The 18,397-nt window shown below is 37.1% G+C and overlaps 1 protein-coding gene across 1 annotated transcript in view; it reads left to right on the plus strand.

Annotated features, from left to right (window-relative positions):
- Nucleotides 1-2,441: 2,441 nt before the first annotated feature.
- Nucleotides 2,442-18,397, plus strand: part of SMC6 (structural maintenance of chromosomes 6) — a 32,316-nt gene continuing 16,360 nt past the window's right edge. The window contains exons 1-16 of the mRNA XM_010566648.1: nt 2,442-2,594; nt 5,063-5,199; nt 6,693-6,810; nt 7,609-7,714; nt 8,860-8,996; nt 9,545-9,606; nt 10,505-10,585; nt 12,128-12,229; nt 12,418-12,537; nt 12,642-12,740; nt 13,164-13,310; nt 13,692-13,780; nt 14,270-14,434; nt 15,428-15,606; nt 16,686-16,887; nt 17,024-17,138. Of these exons, the coding sequence (XP_010564950.1) occupies nt 5,068-5,199; nt 6,693-6,810; nt 7,609-7,714; nt 8,860-8,996; nt 9,545-9,606; nt 10,505-10,585; nt 12,128-12,229; nt 12,418-12,537; nt 12,642-12,740; nt 13,164-13,310; nt 13,692-13,780; nt 14,270-14,434; nt 15,428-15,606; nt 16,686-16,887; nt 17,024-17,138 (1,854 nt within the window). The 5' untranslated portion in view covers nt 2,442-2,594; nt 5,063-5,067. The remainder of the gene's footprint in view (nt 2,595-5,062; nt 5,200-6,692; nt 6,811-7,608; nt 7,715-8,859; nt 8,997-9,544; nt 9,607-10,504; nt 10,586-12,127; nt 12,230-12,417; nt 12,538-12,641; nt 12,741-13,163; nt 13,311-13,691; nt 13,781-14,269; nt 14,435-15,427; nt 15,607-16,685; nt 16,888-17,023; nt 17,139-18,397) is intronic.

The following is an 18,397-nucleotide window of genomic DNA, read 5'->3' on the forward strand; positions in this document are numbered from 1 at the left end:
CGGGAGCCCCGCGCCCCGCCGCCCGGATCCCGCCCGCGCCGTGGGGGGGCTGTCGCAGGTGGTTTTGTGCGGGCACGTTAGCAGCCGGAGCTGGCTTCTGTCACCCGCTCTTCTTGTGTCGTGGCTGCTCGGCCTGGTGTGAGGGCTCCCCGCCGGGGTGCCCGGCTTTGCCCGTCGGCAGCCGGCGGTGGGAAGCGGGTAAGGACCGGGGAGCGGCCGCCGCCCGGGCTTTCCAGCCGGCGAGGGACCTGTCTCGCCTCTCTGGGAGGTGAGTGGATCCTTCCAGGTCGTCCGGAGAAGGCGTTGGGCCAAGCAGCTAATAACCGCGGGACTGGAGGTGCGACCGGGGGGGATTTCTGCCCCCTCTTTCCTTTGTCCTTCCCCGTAGAGGAGGTGGAGCTGCCTTCTGTGCTGCTCTCGGTCAGACAGTGCTTCTCCAGTGTCTGAGTGGGGTGGTATAGGCTTCTTGTGCATTGGCTGCGAATATATTCGGAGAGGAGTCGTGGATGTCAGTCGTGTAGTCTAACGTGGGACAGCTGGCTCGGGTAGCCCCTAAAAATACACCGCACTCCACTGCTGCCTAGGAAGCTAGGCTTCTGACTTCAGTCCTCTGAAACACGTGCCTTTTAAGTCCAGCAGATAGTGAATGTTCCCTTCCTTCGTTATTAAAAGCTGCTAGAGTTAACTTGTAATTTATTTATCACTGTCTGTGTGTCTGTTTAAGCAAAGGTAGCGTGCTGTACATCAGTAGAAGACCACAACTCGTTCTTCCTCTTCTCCCACCCAACGCTTCCTCCCATATCTTGCCTTCATCCCGCCATAGGTCTGCTCTGATGTCTTTTCTCTACCTCTGTTTTGCGAACTGGACGAAAGGCAGTCCGGGTTGTAGCCGGTCTGGGTGCAGAGTGGTTAAAGTGAGTGTTTTGAGTGGCAGCTGCTTCCTACCTCACAGGGACACCAGGCCAACACAAGGCTGCTAGAAAGCAAGTGGAGCGGTTTTGGTGGCAGGAGGTTGGTTGTGTCTGCTCTGGATGAGGCCGACTGTGACCAGCCCGCTAGGGAAAGAGGAAAACAGTTGTACAACTGCGTTGCAATGGAAGCTGTGGAAAGAGATGCCATTGGTTAAGTTGGAACACGGGTGGGCATCGGTGCATGTTGCTTCCAGTGGATGCAGCCTCTGTTTTCCTATACTTTGGTGTTAACGGGGTAAATGCTTTTCTACTATAACATGTAATAGTCCTAATAGTTTTATACGGCACATTTGAGGATTGCGTTTTTCTTTCGTGCTCTTGTTACATGCCTAACAATTACTTGTAATAATTTGTAGTGATCCTGTGATGTTTTCAGAATTGGATCTGTCTTGCCCTTACTGGTTCATGACTTACAGCTACAGTTTCTGTTCTGAACTGTATGCTCTTACATTCTATGGCAGTAAAGTTCATTTTCTCTATTAAATCAGTACTTCCGTTTTGTCTTTCTGAGTAACAGTCAGGTTCTTGTTTGAATTACTGATGTTCCTGACTCTGTCATCAGAGTTTTCCTTTAGCATAGTCCTACTTTATATTGCAATATAAACATAAATTTAGACTTCAGTTTTTAAATATGATGCCTGGTCCATTAAAAAAAACTTCTGTTAACATTTGTCAATAGTGTCTGTTGTTGGCTTCCTATTAGTTTATTACGAATCTTAAAATACTTGCACTAATATATGTTTTTGCCAGATTAACTGTTTCCAATATAGTATTGCACATTTGAATAACCTTCAGATAGGTCAGATCAGCTGCTTTTCCTTTGCCTTGAGTAGTTATTCCCAAACTGTTGTTAGTCATGGTAAGTGCTGCTGAGACTGAAATCAACTGTTTTTTCAGTTAAAAACTTAATGAGGAAAATTAGGGGTGTCTTGGTGCGAGAGTTTTGGAAGCAATTAATGTAAAAAAAGGAACTTTTTCTGTCAAAAAAAAAAAAAGAACATATCATTTTATGTGGGTTTTTTATTTTTTTTAATGTTATTTCTTTCTTTAGCTTTTAAAGCTTTGTTTCTTGTGAAGTCATATTAGTGGATTCCTTGTTGCTTCAGTCAGTTTCTCTTTCCTTCTGGCTTTTTTGTACTTGCTGTAGGTATTACATCCGCTGGTACTTGTCAGAATGATTTCTGAGGCTACTTCCATAAAGTTTTGCTTGCAGTTTCAGTTTAAGTTTTGTTTGCAGTACTAGCTCTTCAAGAGTTCCGTGGTGGAGACTGTTCTGTCCTTTGCCTTCCTCACGCTTAGATTACATGAGTGAGTTTTCTTCTAGGTTATTTTGTCCTGTCTTCCACTCTTACACTCTCTTTTTCTTAAATGTCCAAATGGTATAGCGATGGAACTCCTAGCCCTGATCTTTAGTTCAGACATTAATAATGACAACATTTAAATCTTGTGTTTTCCCTTCTTTCTAGAGAAAGATTTCAATGGAACAGCAGATTGAATGAATGCTTGTCTTCATTTTTGGGTGATGGATAAATTCAAAGAGCATACAAGAGACTCTTTCCTGGTCTGAGTAATTTAAGCATAAAGACATGTTTATGTAGGAAACTGAAAGTAGCATAGCAAAAGGTATGTAAATGAATCATGAAGCGTATTTGCTCCTTGGTTTCTATGTGTATGGTATTAAATTACATAATGTAAAAAGGAAATGACAGATTTCATGTAAATACTTAATGGACATAATAATAATCCAGTACTTGTTCTGAAATCCCTGCCACAAAATTATTGCAAGAACGTCAGATGGGAAGTTTATTGCATTTTTGTATTTGCTTTGGATTTTGTTCATTGCACTTAGTGGAAAGAGATGCATATTATTTTTTTCTTTAATAATTTAGATACTGTGTCAAAGAAAATTAATGAGGGAATTATTAGAACCTGTATTTTATAAAACAGTCAATGAATATCTAGAATAGCAATGAAATACTCTTTATAATGATGTAAAAAATTTTAATGTCTGTGGTGTTTCATATTATAAATGCTATTGTCTGTGGTGCTTGGTAGTATGAGCTATCTGACCTTTTATCGGTTGAAATCAGGCTATAGTTTGGCCGAAACATTAAGCTGGCAGAAATAAAAGAAGATGCTCAAAGAAGCGCTCTCTTTCTCCACAATGACCCAAACGTACAGATGTGCATGGTGAAATGATTGGGGAACTTATCTCATTTAAAAAGAAAAAAGCTTTTTCCTGCATTAATTTTCAGTAGAATCAGTCCTGTGTAATTATTCTGCTGCATAGAGCTGCTTGAACTCAGGGTGATGAGACATACAGAAGAGACAGAGGGAGGAAAGACTGTTCCTCTCCGTTGCAGTGCTAGTTCTTATGACTAAAATTGTAATTTAACAGTCTTTATTTCTCTGAGTTCTTCGTAGATTCTTCAAGTTATTAATCCTAAAACATTTAAAGAGAGAATGTGGAGCAAGACCCACAGAGAAGCTCTGGGAGGGCCTGAGGGCTTTACTGCTGTGCTGATCCACCCGGCTTTCTCATGGATCCTGTCACCTTCCTTGCAGGGCACAGGAAATCACATTAGGAACTGTTAGACTGACCTGCCTGCCTTCCCTCCTGGATAGCCCCATTTGTCCTGTGGGACAAGAAAGTGGTCACTCATTATCATAAATGTGTCTGCGACTAGAAGTGTTCTTTTGTCCAAGCCCCTATTGTCTTTAGTCTCTACACAGTCAGTTTGGTCTCAAACCATGCAGTGTCTCTAACACTGGTCGTTCTTTCCTTTCCTGCACCCCACCCCATATTTTTTAAAAATTATTATTTTTCTTTATTTTCCTAAATAAACTCAGCCTACTCTTAGGCCATGTGTCATGCAGTGATCTTTCTACAGCAGTGGATATTAATTGCATTTAATGCATCTGAATTTTGCTCGAACTGGTGAGACGCATTTAAGTTTGTTGCCATCTTCCCTAGAAGGGAGCTCTAGATTAAATTCTAGTAAACAAAGTTGTCTGAGTAGAACATACTCCATTTCAGAAACTTTTTGATGTCAGAAAACTATGCAGTTGATGTCAGTTTTAGCCTGTTTTGGACACTTACCAGTAGGTGACTTAACTACTGGCAAATAAAAAGATTGTGCATTGCCTTTGTATAAGCAGAACCTTGCTTCTACTTTGGGCAAAAGTATGTGAACTTCCGTGTTTTGTGTAGTGCTTTGGGACTCTAGGTGTGAAGAATGTAATGTGTACTTCTGGGGGAATAAAAACCATGCCCTAAGGTTACAGTTACAGAAAGTGTGAGATTTTGACTGATCTTGATGCCTGTTGTTTCAGTTTTATGTGACTTTAATAACCTTGTAACTTTTGCAAGATGTGTTTCTGACCAGTCATATTAGTGCAGGAAGTCTGTGTGTTTATTCATTTGTAGAGGGGAAAAAAAGAAGTTCTCTATATAGAGAATTGTTATCCTTCATTAGTAAAATAACAGCATTTTATTTACTGTGATCACATTACACTGCCTCACAAAAGCAGGGTGGGTGTGTGAAAGAAACAGCACAGGAACAGTGCTATGAATATAATTTTCCTTTATTCTACATATTAATTTTCTAGGCATTTGTCGACTGCATATAATTAATACATTTTCTTTTTGGCTGTGCAGCTCGCTTTGATCAAACCTGCATTGAGGCTGCTGATTATATTGTGATAGCTATGTACTTTTTACAACTTAATCTTCAACTCCATTACTAACCAAAAACAATTCTAGCAAATATCCCGAAGTCTAATGTACCAAGGAAAACAGAATCAAGGTTGATTTTTCTTTTTTTTTTTGTTAATCAACAAACAAATTCAGCTTGATTAGAATAGTGAAGTTGTGTTTCTTTTGTTCCAATACAACTTCTTCATAGTAAGCTTAGGCTTAAATTCACTGAGATTTCAGTTCTGAGAAAGTATTTGTTTGGTGCAATGTTTGCTATGATCTTAATATTTCTTTTACCAAAGTAAATAAATAGGTATGTCTGTGCTATCATCTGTAGGTATGTTTTCATCTACAAGACTGAAACCTATAATCTTTTGTTACTTTCATTTTTCAGTACTCATGGGTAAGAGAAAGGAAGAAAGTATTTCAAAGCCTGGACCCCATAAAAGGCAGAGACAAGAATACGCAGATGAACATAGTGATGAGTCCAATGAAGAAGAAAATTCACAGTCATCAGCTGATAGTAATTCAGTAAGTTGTTTAAAAAGTTTTGTGGAGGGGAAGATATAAGAAAAAAAGTTGATATAAAAAGGTTCTGTGCCTTTAGTTGACGTTGAAATAAAAGTCTTGCATGTAGGCTTCAGTGGAACCAATATAAAAGAAACTAGAGGTAATGTCTGTGATGAGGACTTCTGCATGAGTTCATTCTTACCTTATTTCTTTTGGGTCATGTAGTTATAACAGTTGATCATGAAATAAGAGTTTGGTTTTATAGAATGAGTACTACTGAAGTTCTCAAATAACCAAATAAAGGAAACAGATTTTGTTTGATAGAAGTACGGTATATTTGCTTTATGGCTGTAGTAAAAGCAGAGAAAATATTTAGAAAACAAATTATTTACTGAAAGAAGTACCAAATACTTGTTTGTTTTGCATAGCTGACACTTTCAAATTACTCAAAAAAAAAAAAACCCAACCCAAAAAACCCTAGTGTTTGAAATGTGTATTTTGATGGAAATGAAACTTGAAAATAGGAATACCACTTTTTTCTGCTTTTCTGTAATAGTTGAATTCTAATTTGATGGAGAATTTTTAGAAATAGTATCTGAGATTGCAAATACTGTCTTGTGTGTTATACCATCTTGTGTGTTTAGACTGGAGAGTAGGAACCATTTCTTTACCGAGAGGGTGGTCAAACATTGCAACAGACTTCCTAGAGAGGTGGTCAATTCCCCAGGCCTCTGTTTGAGTCATTTGGACAATGCCCTTAATAACTTGCTTTTCACTTTTGGTCAGCCCTGAAGTGGTACACAGTTCAACTAGATAATCGTTGTAGGTCCCTTCCAACTGAAATAGTCTCTTCTATTCTATAAGACACCATGGTTCATTTCTGGTATGCAGAAGCGTTATTCCTCACTTCATTTTCTTGAGCAGCAGCTGTTCTGTGTCATTGGCTTGCTTATTTTTCCTGATGACTTTGCTTGTGCTTTTTTAGAAAACTTTGCTTTTCTGAAGCACTGGCGATAATCCTGAAGTTTCCTGTCAAAACAATACTTCACCAGTTGAACAGTGGGCTGTCCCACTTCTAGTTTCATTTCCCCCTTCCTGATCTAATTTAATTTCCCTTGTTCTAAGCCGTGCTAAGAATTCTCACAAATACTATTATTCAAGTAACAAAAAAGTCTTTCTATGATGCTCTTTACTAGTGCTCTGACAGCTGTATAGAATCTATGATCTTAATCTTTTATATTGTATTAATTATAAGTTAGTTATGGGGAGAACTGAAAGTGACTATGGGTGAGTGATAAGCTTTGGTAACTGTTTTCCCCTTGTTTTATTATGCAACTGCTCTGTAGCAAGTAACTTCTCATAGTGTCATGAAACCCTTCTGATTTCCTTGTAGCTTGTAACCATTGATGTTTTATATCATGCTGTCACTTGGATTCTCATTATATTTAAAAAAAGATAAACTGTGTATCATTAAAATGCATACATAACACCAGTTTTAATTGTTAATCCTTTAGTCTGTAGGGGAAGTTGGGATAATTGAAAGTATCCAGCTGAAGAACTTTATGTGCCATTCGATGTTGGGGCCTTTTCAGTTTGGATCAAATCTCAATTTTGTTGTTGGAAGCAATGGAAGTAAGTATTAATTGCATCATTTCTTTGTCAAAGAACACTTCTGTTAATAATTTAGAAGATGTAATTTTTATTTGAAAAAGAATTGCTAGCCATCTTTTAGGAATGGAGAGAGATTCATTTTTGGGCTTGGGAACCTCACAGGTCTATCCCAGTAGTTAAAGGCTGTTGAAAAAGTTAGGTCTTAAATTTGGAGATTTGCAAAAGATAATGTGAATATAAATCTTCTCATAGCTAAATCATACATAAATTTATATTTAAACTAAATGTACTTGTATGTTCATTATTAAATGCACAGTAATTGTCCAAGTATATGTCATGTAGAAACTGTTACAGGAGAAGGAAGTGATATTTATGCAAGTTCACTTCTTTTGGAGAGAGAATTTCAAAAATTAAACATAAATTTTGAAAGAGAGCTTAAAACCTTTCAGATAAAGGTTATATGATATCAATGGTAATGTGTGTTTGATTTCTTTTGTCATATACGTATTTTCTGTATGCTTGTAAGGAAGGAGAGATTCTTTCCTCCTGAGATAAGGCATCTTATTGAATGTAAACTGCTAAATAGAAGTAACAGAAGTTTGGCTTAGCATGTTTGGGGTTTTTTGGTGGGGGGCAACGTTGGAAGTAGCAGATGTTTTTCTAGAGTTTTTGCTATTTTATGTTTGTTCAATAAAGACAGAATTTGGACTTTAAGTGCATTAATACATAAGCAGTCAAACAAAAATACGTAATAAAGGTGAACTTTATAAGGAGTTACAATAACTTATTTTTTAAAAAAGTTCAATGCTTCTATTACAGGTGGGAAAAGTTCTGTATTAACTGCTCTTATTGTTGGTCTTGGTGGAAAAGCCACTGCAACTAATAGAGGTTCCTCATTAAAAATGTTTGTACGAGATGGAGAGACGTAAGTAAAACTTTCTTAGTTTTAAAGTTGAATGTGTTGTTTAGTGATTGTGATTCAGTTAGCTGATCAGTTTTCTGTTCACCTTTGTTTCCTCTACCAGATTTGAATAAAAACCATAACACTGAAGAGATCATATTTAAACAAAAAAAACCCCAAACTGAAAACAAAAACCACATTAGAAATTTTACCAGTAGTATACCATTATCTCTGAACTAGCTAACAGTGATAAGTCCTGCATATTGCCCAGTTCTTGTGTATTACTTCCATGATGTACTTGGATATCTTACAGAAGAATTGAGTTCGTTAGAAAAACATTCATTGGAAACTAGTTATCATTGTTCTGTGAGCAGTGAGGTTAATTCTTTTTCTGTCTTTCTGGTGACATGAATGTATATACAATATAAAGACCTTGACATGTAGGTGGATTATTAAACATGCAGGAAGTGGATTCATGTTTGCTGCAAGAGTGGGGGATAACATGTTTAGGGGAATCAATAAAAAGATAGGAGATGATGTTTAAGAGTTTACATTTACATAAAGCTGTAACTCAGAGCCCCAGGCTCTTCTTTTCAGAGGTGCTTAGAGTAAAATTGTTGGCAGTGCCTGCCTTATGTATAATACCTTAGTGTTTCAGCATTCACTTGAGAAACAGAAAATCTAAATTCAGAACTGAAACCACATCCCATCTCTTCTAGAACACCTTAAGCATTCTGCTATAGATTACTTTGGTTAGGGATGGCTGTAGAAGCCAGTATTCTACAGAAGTCAGTTTGGGGACTGGAGAACAACCAAAAAAGCAACTTGATTCTGCAACCTAAAGATGGGGACACTCAGATGGGAAGGGAAGGTGGGGGAAATCTGTTCTCACAACTACTTGCTTTTGGCTCATGATTTATCTGAATCATAGAAGGTGCAGACAGGTCAGTGTATGGCAGCCTTTATGGCCATATGCCTCCAGTGCTGTTTTGGCTTAAACAACATAAATGTATCTTGTTGCGATTGGTACTATGACTGACTTCCAGTTGTGACCTGTACAAGACATTACAATTTTTATGGAAAAATAGAATGTTCTGATGTTTTGTTTTGTTTTTTTTTAAGATTTGGAAGTAATTTTAGTTGTCTCTTTTATTATTTTTATTTTGTAGTTCTGCAGATATTTCCATAACATTGCGAAACCGAGGCAGAGATGCATTTAAACCAGAAGTGTATGGTGGCTCTATTATTGTGAATCAGCACATTACTCTGGATGGAAGCAGGAGTTACAGACTGAAAAGCAAATCTGGTTGGTGGTAGTTTGTCTTGTTCTCAGTCTTAGAAGCTCTTTAAATGTTTTCATTGCTTTAAATGCCTTGATGTTAGTAAAGGATAAAGTTTCTCATTTCATTCATCATTCAAGGATGATGTATTTTTTGTGTTTACCTTAGACTAAGAATATTTTAGCATGTGAAAAGCAGTTGTGTCTGGTTCTGCATGATGTGAGGTAATACAGTATTAGTCTTTATGAATATCTGCTTGTATGATGAGGCTGAACATAGTTTTTAGTCTTTTTGAGTTTTTTTTAATTTGCTGATTTACCTAAATTCTTTTACAGAGGGTTTATGAGGCAAGGAGGGACTTTAATTAGAAGTCTTTCTGTACAAATGCAAATACATCAGAAAGATTAAAAACCCCAACCAAACAATGTTTCTGATTTAGGAATAAATCTGTGTTACAAAAATACTAGTCTCATTTTTTACATTTACTAAGAACCACTAGATTGAACAGTAGGCTAGGGCATTGTATGTCTCTCTACTTTGCATCTATTGGTGTTTTTCCTTTTTTTACCATTAGGGACCTTAATTTCTTCAAAGAAAGAGGAACTCATAGGAATACTGGATCACTTTAATATACAGGTAATTGTTACGGTGTTTAAATTCTGTGCAATTTAAGTTATCAGCATGTGATGTTATAATTCTTCAAATAAAAAACAATGTTCCATTTTGTTAAATGAGAGGTTCACCACTTCTGTATTCTTTCAAGATCAAATGCAATGGCAAAAGAAAATTGAAATTTATGCCTCATACAATGCAGAATAAGATTCTGTCCCAGACAGATAAGTATTTGCCATCATCTGTGAGCCATGAGTCATGTATGCTGTTAATGAAAGTCTTAGCATATGTAGGTTTCTTTCATACCTGGAGGGTTTTTTTTTCTGCTCATTATTTCAGTTTCTGCTGTTGCAGAAATTTGAGTGTGTTTTTGCTGCTTACATGATTAAGGAAAGATCAGGTAGTGCACATGAAGTTTAAAACATTCAACATATTCAGCCTTTCAAATAATATAAACTTCTGTTAGTACATATTGATTTTATTTTGTGGAAACTTCTGTAAGAGTATATGGGGCAATTCATTCCATTTAATGCAATACTTTGATCAATTAAATAATGAGAAATTAAACAGCATTGGATAAAATTTCTAATGTAGATCTTGTTAAATAAATGGAAAAAACAGGCACTGTCTTTCTACAAGTCAGTTATTCTCCTGGAAACCATTCCTTAGTTGTCCTTGTTGTGGTTCTAATTTGTATTCGATGGAGTTGAATTTTTAAAATTGTTTTCATTGTTGTTGGTTTTTTTCTTTTTGGGAAAAAAGGGGTGAGAGGAGTAGAAAAATTAATTACTGGATCTGCTTCTCAGCTTATTACTGAATTGCTGGGTGTGGAACAGGGAGATGATTTGCTCACTTTCATGGATATGCAGTTACATGAGAACTTTTTTACTGAAAATTAAAATAAACTAAGTTATTCTTACAGGTAGATAATCCTGTCTCTGTTTTAACCCAAGAAATGAGTAAGCACTTTTTACAGTCTAAAAATGAAGGTGACAAGTACAAGGTAAGAAAAATGATTTAACATTTTGATTAAAAATTAAAACACTGGTTTTAAATTTTTAGAGCTGGTATTTGGAGGAAAATAAAATCAGAATTCTTTAATTTTAATGACCTGTTGTGGTTTAACTCGCGTAAGCAGCTAAGTACTACACAGCCATTTGCTCACTTCCCTTCCGTGCTGCCTTCTGCTTGGGATGGGAGAAGAGGAAAGGAAGAGTAAAAGCAAGAAAATTTTGGGGTTGAGATAAAAATTGTATAAAAAATGAAGGAAAGCTGGAAGAAGAAAGCAAGCAAAATAAAACAAAAGATGCAAAAGCAATCACTTACCACCTCTGATGGGTAGACCGATGCCCAGCCAGCTCCTGAGCAAAAGACAGCTAACTCCCCTAAACCCTCTCCTCTCCCTTTTTATTGCTGAGCATGACTGTGCTGGTTTTGGCTGGGATAGAGTTAATTTTCTTCATAGTAGCTAGTATGGGGCTATGTTTTGGATTTGTGCTGAAAACAGTGTTGATAGTACAGGGATGTTTTAGTTACTGTGAGCAGTGCTCACACAGAGTCAAGACAGAGTCAGGGCCTTTTCTGCTTCTCACCCCACCCCATTAGCTAGGGTCTGGGGGGGGACAAGAAGTTGGGAGGGGACACAGCTGGGACAGCTGACCCCGACTGACCCAAGGGATATTCCAGACCATAGGACATCATCATCAGCATATAAAGCTGGGGGAAGAAGAAGGAAGGGGGATGTTCACAGTGATGGCGTTCATCTTCCCAAGTCACCGTTACACGTGCTGGAGCCCTGCTGTCCTGGAGATGGCTGAACACCTGCCTGCCCATGGGAGGTGGTGAATGAACTGCTTGTTTGGCTTTGACTGTGTGCGTGGCTTTTGCTTTACCTATTAAACTGTCTTTCTTTCAACCCATGAGTTTTCTCACTTTTATGCTTCTGATTCTTTCCCCCATCCTACTGGTGGGGGAGTGAGTGAGCAGCTGTGTGGTGCTTAGCTGCCAGTTGGGGTTAAACCATGACAATGACGTTTTATGGGATGGAATATCTCTTCGGTTAGTTGGGGTCATCTGCCTGGTTGTATCCCCTCCTGACCTCTTGCACGCAGTGCCAGTCTATTCACTGGGAGGGCAGAGTGAGAAACAGGAGGCCATGATGCTATACAAACACTGTTCAGTGACAGCTAAAACATTACTGTGTTATCAGCATTGTTTTGGTCACGCATCTAAAACAGCACCGTAACAGTTGCTGTGAAGAAACTTAACTCTATCCCAGCCAGACCCAGTACACTATCTGATTGTAGCAGTCATCCACTTGCAAAAACAAATTTTTAAAAATTTTTTTCTCTAAAGACATTGATAAATTCTTAAAAAAATTAGGATGCTGTGGAGTTAGCTGTTAGTTCATTATTCAGAAATATCCCACTGCTTTATTTTACTTTGGGTATCATTCAGCATGCATAGAGGTTGGGATGATAATTATTTAAAGTTCGTTTAGATAAGCTGCTGCATCTGACATCTTCATCTTTTTATTCTGTTTTAGTTTTTTATGAAGGCAACTCAGCTGGAACAGATGAAAGAAGATTATTCATCTATTATGAAAACTAAAGAAAATACATGTATTCAGATAGAACAAGGAGTAGAGGTATGTAAAAGTTAAAGTAATTATTAATACAGACCTGAGCACTGAAGTAACTATAGGAGTTGAACTACATAGTTTTTGTTTAGGTCTCAGTGACATTAAATTTAAAAAAAAAAAAATCTATCCAAAATTTTGTGTTGTATCACAGCTTTTTGCACTCACAATTGAACCTTTTTCTTTTTTTTTATAAGCGTCTTCAAGAACTTAAGAGGCTTTATTGTAAAAAAAAGGAACATTACAAAAGCATTGGGTTTGTGAATGACATGCGAAATCGTCTTGAAGATTTGAAACATAAAATGGCGTGGGCAGTGGTAAATGTCATGTTAAAATATGTTTCCTCATATGAAACGTACTTCAAATTATTCTCAATCTGCTGCGGACATTCTGATATATGCTAATATATGCTTCTATTTAGGTAGGTGAGATGGAAAAAGAAATACAGCCAATCAAAGAAGGCATCAGAGCTGAAGAAGGAAATACAGAGAAGTTTATTCAGAAGCTAGAAGAATGCCAGGTACGTATATGGCTTAAACCATATGTCACTCTAGTTTTGGCTCCTTGACTCAAGAATGCGAATAATATTTAAACTTTGTCCTTTAGCTTGTAAGCTATTGAAGCTGGCCATCTTAGCTTTTCACAAAAAGCTGGGTTACCTTATTGTATTAAGACTCCTGTGTTTGAGTAAACCATGAGTTAGAAAAGAAGGTTGCTGTTTATTTCACAGATCTGGTAGTCTGTTGGTTTACTGAGTATGTTCCTCTATTAATTTTCATTTTAGCCTATCTACAGTGGCAATGAATTGCTTTATTTTTTTTAAACCAAAAAAAAGTGCAAATGAGTCATGTTGAATGGATTCTTTTGAGAGAGATTTCTTCTGTAGCATTAAGAAAGTTTTGCTTCATTACTACTTGTGTATCATTCTCTTTTTGTACCAAAGGTAAAAGTGAGTGAAGCAGAAGAAAAGTACAAAATAATACAAGAGAAGTTAATAACAGTAAGTGAAGAAGCGCAAGCCCTGCATCCTCAGCATATTTCTTTGAAGGCTGATGTGCAGGCAAGAAGAAAAGCAGTCAACGAAGCTGAGGTAGGCAAAAAGAACTTTCAAAGTTCATACCAAGTTAAAGCATTTATCTTGTCCATGTGCTACCCATATGCACTTCTCCATCTGTGTCTAGGTTTCCTGAATCTGCAGTGCAGTTCAAAATAGTTGCAATTTCGTGCCTGACTTGCAAGTAGTTTCTGTTCTGGGGCCATGGGGTTTATATTTTTATACAGGTGTTAAGCTTAGGTCGAAATAAATATGATTAAAGTTAACTGTTATTCTTTCTTTTTCACATTCTTGAAATTCAAGTTATGTTTGTCTGTTTTGATGCAGTTCAGTGTTTATTTACTCAAAACTGTAGCTCTTTTTGAAATTATTTCTTGTTTCTATTTATTAAACTACTGTATCCTATTTCCTTCATAGGTACTTTATAACCGTTTCAAAACTGAGTTAAAACATCTGGGAAAAGACAATGAACAGTTACGTAAACGAATTGAAGAACTGAAAAGCAGGTAAGTACAAATATAGTGATTACAGTTAAGGTATAAGTATGCAGGGAGTGAGCTGTTCTGATTAATGAGAAAATCTGCAGTAACAAAATATTTTCTTTAAATTTCAGCAGGGTCCAGTTAAATACTTAACTGTTTCCGATCCTGCTTCTTTGCATACCAAGATTTTGACTAGAATGTGATGAGGTAATTGGGCAGAAAAAAGCTTTTCTATTTTGTTGGTGGTAACATACATTTTCTAGCTTCCATGGGGCTGCAAAACAAATATACCTTAAACTAAATGTAATAGGAACGTAACTGGGGAGAGTTATGTGTGATTACAAATTAAAAAAAAAATTAAAAAATTAGTATTTATGCTTTGTAGATCTTGTAAATGCGCAGAATCTTAAACATAACTTTCTCATGTATAAATCTTTTGTGTGATACAGGTAATAAAAGTTCATGTCGCTTATAAATCTTCAGTGTGGTTTATTGAAGTATGGTCTTTTCTAGTGCTAATCAAGTTTCAGAGCCTGAAAAATTGGAAAGGCAAAGAAAAATTGCACACTTAAGGGAACAGTTAAAGGCAGTCCATGATGAAGAAATAATGATTGGTCAACAGGTGGATCAGTTTCAGCAGGCTATATATAAGTGTAAGGAAGAACATGCTAGACTTAGGTAAGTTATGCTTTTTGAATGTAACTGTTTTCCTTTGTTTCAAGTTATGAGAGGTCCCTTCTTATGTACCTGCATTCCCTGAGGTATTAGGCTTCTGTTTCTATTTTTTTTCCTAGTTTATCTTAGGACTTGCTAAATTTTTGTCTTTGTCACAACATGACTTAGTTTTCCAAAAGTTTCTAAATTAAGAAAACAGTTTTTTCATTAAAGGTGAAAGGTATTACTAACTTAAAGCCTGATATAAATCCATACTACCAGTTTAATGCCCTTCTTTCTTTCACCCACCATCTGTCCCCTTATTCTTTTATCATCCTATGGGCTGACTATAACTTAAATTTTGTCATGTTGTTTAATAGACTAGTACATCCTGATATGATGTCACAAGATACATAACATGATATAAGGAAATAGATTCACTTAGGGGCTGTTATTGTCCCTACAGTTAAAGGCAAATTTATAGAGACTTTGAAGCAAATGGTTCAAACACCAATTTAGCCCATACTCAGGCTAGAAAAACAAAGCACTCTTTGGCTTTGATTTGGAAACCTGAACTTGAACAATGATTACCTGGGGATTATGGTGATGTTGTCATTTATTGTCTTAAGAGATTTGAGAATTGTTGCTTATTGCACTTGATGTATTAGTGTAAATGTCTTTTATCAGTTATTGTAACCAACAGTAACTTTGTTCTGTTGAAGACCTTTGTAGAAGATGGTGAAATTGAAGCATATAATTAGAGATAAAATAAACTTATAATAATTGTTAGAAATAAGTCTTGTAAAACTGTTGCAAAGTAGTCATTTTCTTTCTTGCTTTTTTATCTCCATGTTCCTTGAAACTCTGAAAACATTGCGTGTGTAGCTAGCTGTACAGTGAGGTATTAAGGTCTTGATACACTGTCCTATTAGTATTTGAAAAATGAGACTTTATAATTATTTTAATCAAATAAAGCCTTCATAAGCTATTGCTACTGAAAAAGTCCTGTTCTCTTAGGAGAGAAGACTGTGATGTGAAAGAAGCACTGGGTGCCAGGCAGAAACAGCTGAGAGAGCTGAAAGATAGTAAAACAAATACCTTGAAAAGATTCGGACCGCATATACCAGCATTTCTTGAAGCAGTTGAAACAGCTTACAGGCAAGGGCGCTTTAAACACAAACCTGTTGGACCTTTAGGTAAGAATGACTGCTGAAAAAGACATAATTCCTCATGGGATTTATTTCATGGCTGCTAATGTAAACAGTGATCTTTTAGAAAAACTGTTTGTTCTTTAAGGAGCTTCAGATATATCTTCTATACTTCCTGGACTAAAGGTTTTGTCCTGGTAGGTTATCTCTTGTTTCTGTCCTTTTAGTCGTGTGAACTAGCTAACATCTACTGTTTTTACTCGTTTTCCAGCTGGTTTTGTTAAGATATTTTATGTAGTTACAGTGGGAAACTTTCAGTGCACCCCGCTGACTCCCCCACACCCTCTAAGCATCAGACTACTGTTCTTTGGCTGTCTGTCAAGGAACAAGCAGCACTGTCTAGCTCTTGGACAGACTTTGTTCAAAATGTCCAGTGGTTGACTTTGTGGGCTTGTCAAACTTGAGATGTTTTGCATATAGCAACTCAGAACCAACTGAGATTTTCTTGGAAAGTTTGGTTTCATTGGGTTTTTTTGTCCAGCTCTGGCAGTGACTGCTACTTTCAGTTTGTGAATGAGAGTAATGGCTTCAGCATATTCTGGATGTAAGTGTAAAGGCCAAGTACTTAAGTACTTGGCATTTACTGCAGGGTAAGAGCATGCAAACACACGTACTACTGAATACAGGTGATGAAAATCTTCATGTTTGTTTAACATGTATAGTTGTTCCTCTGCCTTTACCCTTAAAGCATTAAACTGTTGATTAGCAGTCTTTGCCTTGATATAACCCTGCTGAGCTGCCATAAAATTGGTACCTTAATGGAAGTGCTCTGTCAAAGATCTTGGAAGAAAATGTAGGCCTCCAAATATGTATAGGTCTCTCTATAGGAAGAGAAATTATATGTCTGTTCTCAGGGTAGCTTGTCTGTTGTGGAGCTCTTTATCTTTTAATTAACTTCTCTTTTTTTGGGGGGAAGGGGAATGGGGTTTCTTCTTGTAGGAAAAGTTTATTTTAGACTCTTAAACCTGTAACACAACAAAAGAAAAACCTTGAATGGTAAAAATGCACTACTGGATGTTTTATTATGGAACGTAGCTCCTAAAGCCTTGTCTCTTATGTTTACTTAGGTGCTTTCATTCATCCGAAAGATGCTGAGCTGACCTTGGCTGTTGAATGTTGTTTAAAAAGCCTAGTTCAGGCATTTTGCTGTGATAATCATAGTGATGAAAGAACTCTTCAGCTACTGATGTCAAAATATTATCCACGTGGATTTAGACCTCAAATAATTGTAAATAAATTTCAGAATGAAGTTTATGATGTTAGACACAGGTAAGTTATGTTTTAAATTTTATTGCTTAGCCTTGATGGGTTCAAATTATTATTTATTAGTTGAAAAGAACTATTTGTAATTTTTTTTTTCTTAAAGAATCTCTGAGCTTTAAATGGTGGTTTTTCTTTTCTTTAGAGGAGTTCATCATCCAGAATTCCCATCAGTTCTCACAGCATTGGAAATAGATCATGCAGTGGTTGCCAATTGTTTGATCGATGTGAGGCGTATAGAAGCAATCCTGCTGATTAAAGTAAGGCTCTACACTCCCTATTGGTCTTTAAAGAAAAGTGGTTTTTGGTTTGTTATTTTTTTGTATGGAGCATATAAGATCCCTTCACTGGTAGTGTCTGTAATGGACAAAAGAGGAAGAGAAAGATTCCCCCTCGCCCTGAGGAAAGGTGAGGACCCTTATGGCTCAGGAGAGGCCAACTGTATCAGTTATCACTGTTACAGTGCAGTACACACACATGTACGTAACCACTGGAGGGCTCCCAGTAAGGCGCTCTTGGCATTTGATAAACTGTCAGCAAATGCTGTTTTCTATCATGGGTGAGACGGAGTAAACTGACATCCCATAGTAGATTTAGATACAGGGATTTATTTAAGAACTGACAAGGTTAGATCTTTTATTTCCACACACTTACTTGTTTCTCAGCTCCTCTTCCCCAATGCTACCTTCATAGGTCTTAACCGCTGTCCCCAGCAGGGAGATCGCTGCTGGTCAGGGCAGGTCAGGCAGAAAATCATATTGGTTCCTGCTGTGCGGCTGCTCACAGATACCTGTTTGGGCTGTTACTGGCCAAGGTCCCTGGGTATGCCCTGGGATTTGTTTCTACAGATCTCTCCCCGTGTGTTTCCAGGATCTTCCCTGTTTCTTTCTGGGATGTTCACCACTACCTTTCTGGGCCTTTTAAGTGGTCTAGTTTCCCAGTCTAAATAGTCTGTGTGTGTGTGTGTAATCAGACTCCTAACTGCTGTCTCTGTCTGACGTCTCTTTATTAACTGGTGGCTTCAAGTTCTGTCAGTTCCCTGTAGTCTGGGTGTTATCAAAATTTGCAACCAGCCCATACCAGTTATAGCTGTAGCAGGCTTGTGCTTGAGAGTTCAAAAGTTCCCTTTTAGATATTTAACCATCTACTCTTAAATATGAAATTATCAGCCACCTGTTAGCATTCACAGCCTAATTTATTTTTCATTGACCACAACAACCAGAGCCCCTTTGGACTTGGCAGTGTTAAAGCATTTGAGATGAGAGTGCAAAGAAACATGGTTGTGGATAGAGTCTGGTAAAATAAATAAATAAAAAAAGCAATAATCGGTTATTAAGTAGGATTTGAACGAGGTGACTAGCAACTGGCATTGAATTAAGATTACATACTATTTTGATAACAATCTTTTTTGATAACCATAAAAACATGTTAATGAACTGTTTTCTGCCACCATATGATTTCTGATCTAAACTGGTTTTTTTATTTTCTGTTACTACTGAACATACCAGCTCCTGCAGAT

This window comes from Haliaeetus leucocephalus, unplaced genomic scaffold (assembly GCF_000737465.1).
Source record: "Haliaeetus leucocephalus isolate CR32 unplaced genomic scaffold, Haliaeetus_leucocephalus-4.0 Scaffold217, whole genome shotgun sequence".
Lineage (NCBI taxonomy): Eukaryota > Metazoa > Chordata > Aves > Accipitriformes > Accipitridae > Haliaeetus > Haliaeetus leucocephalus.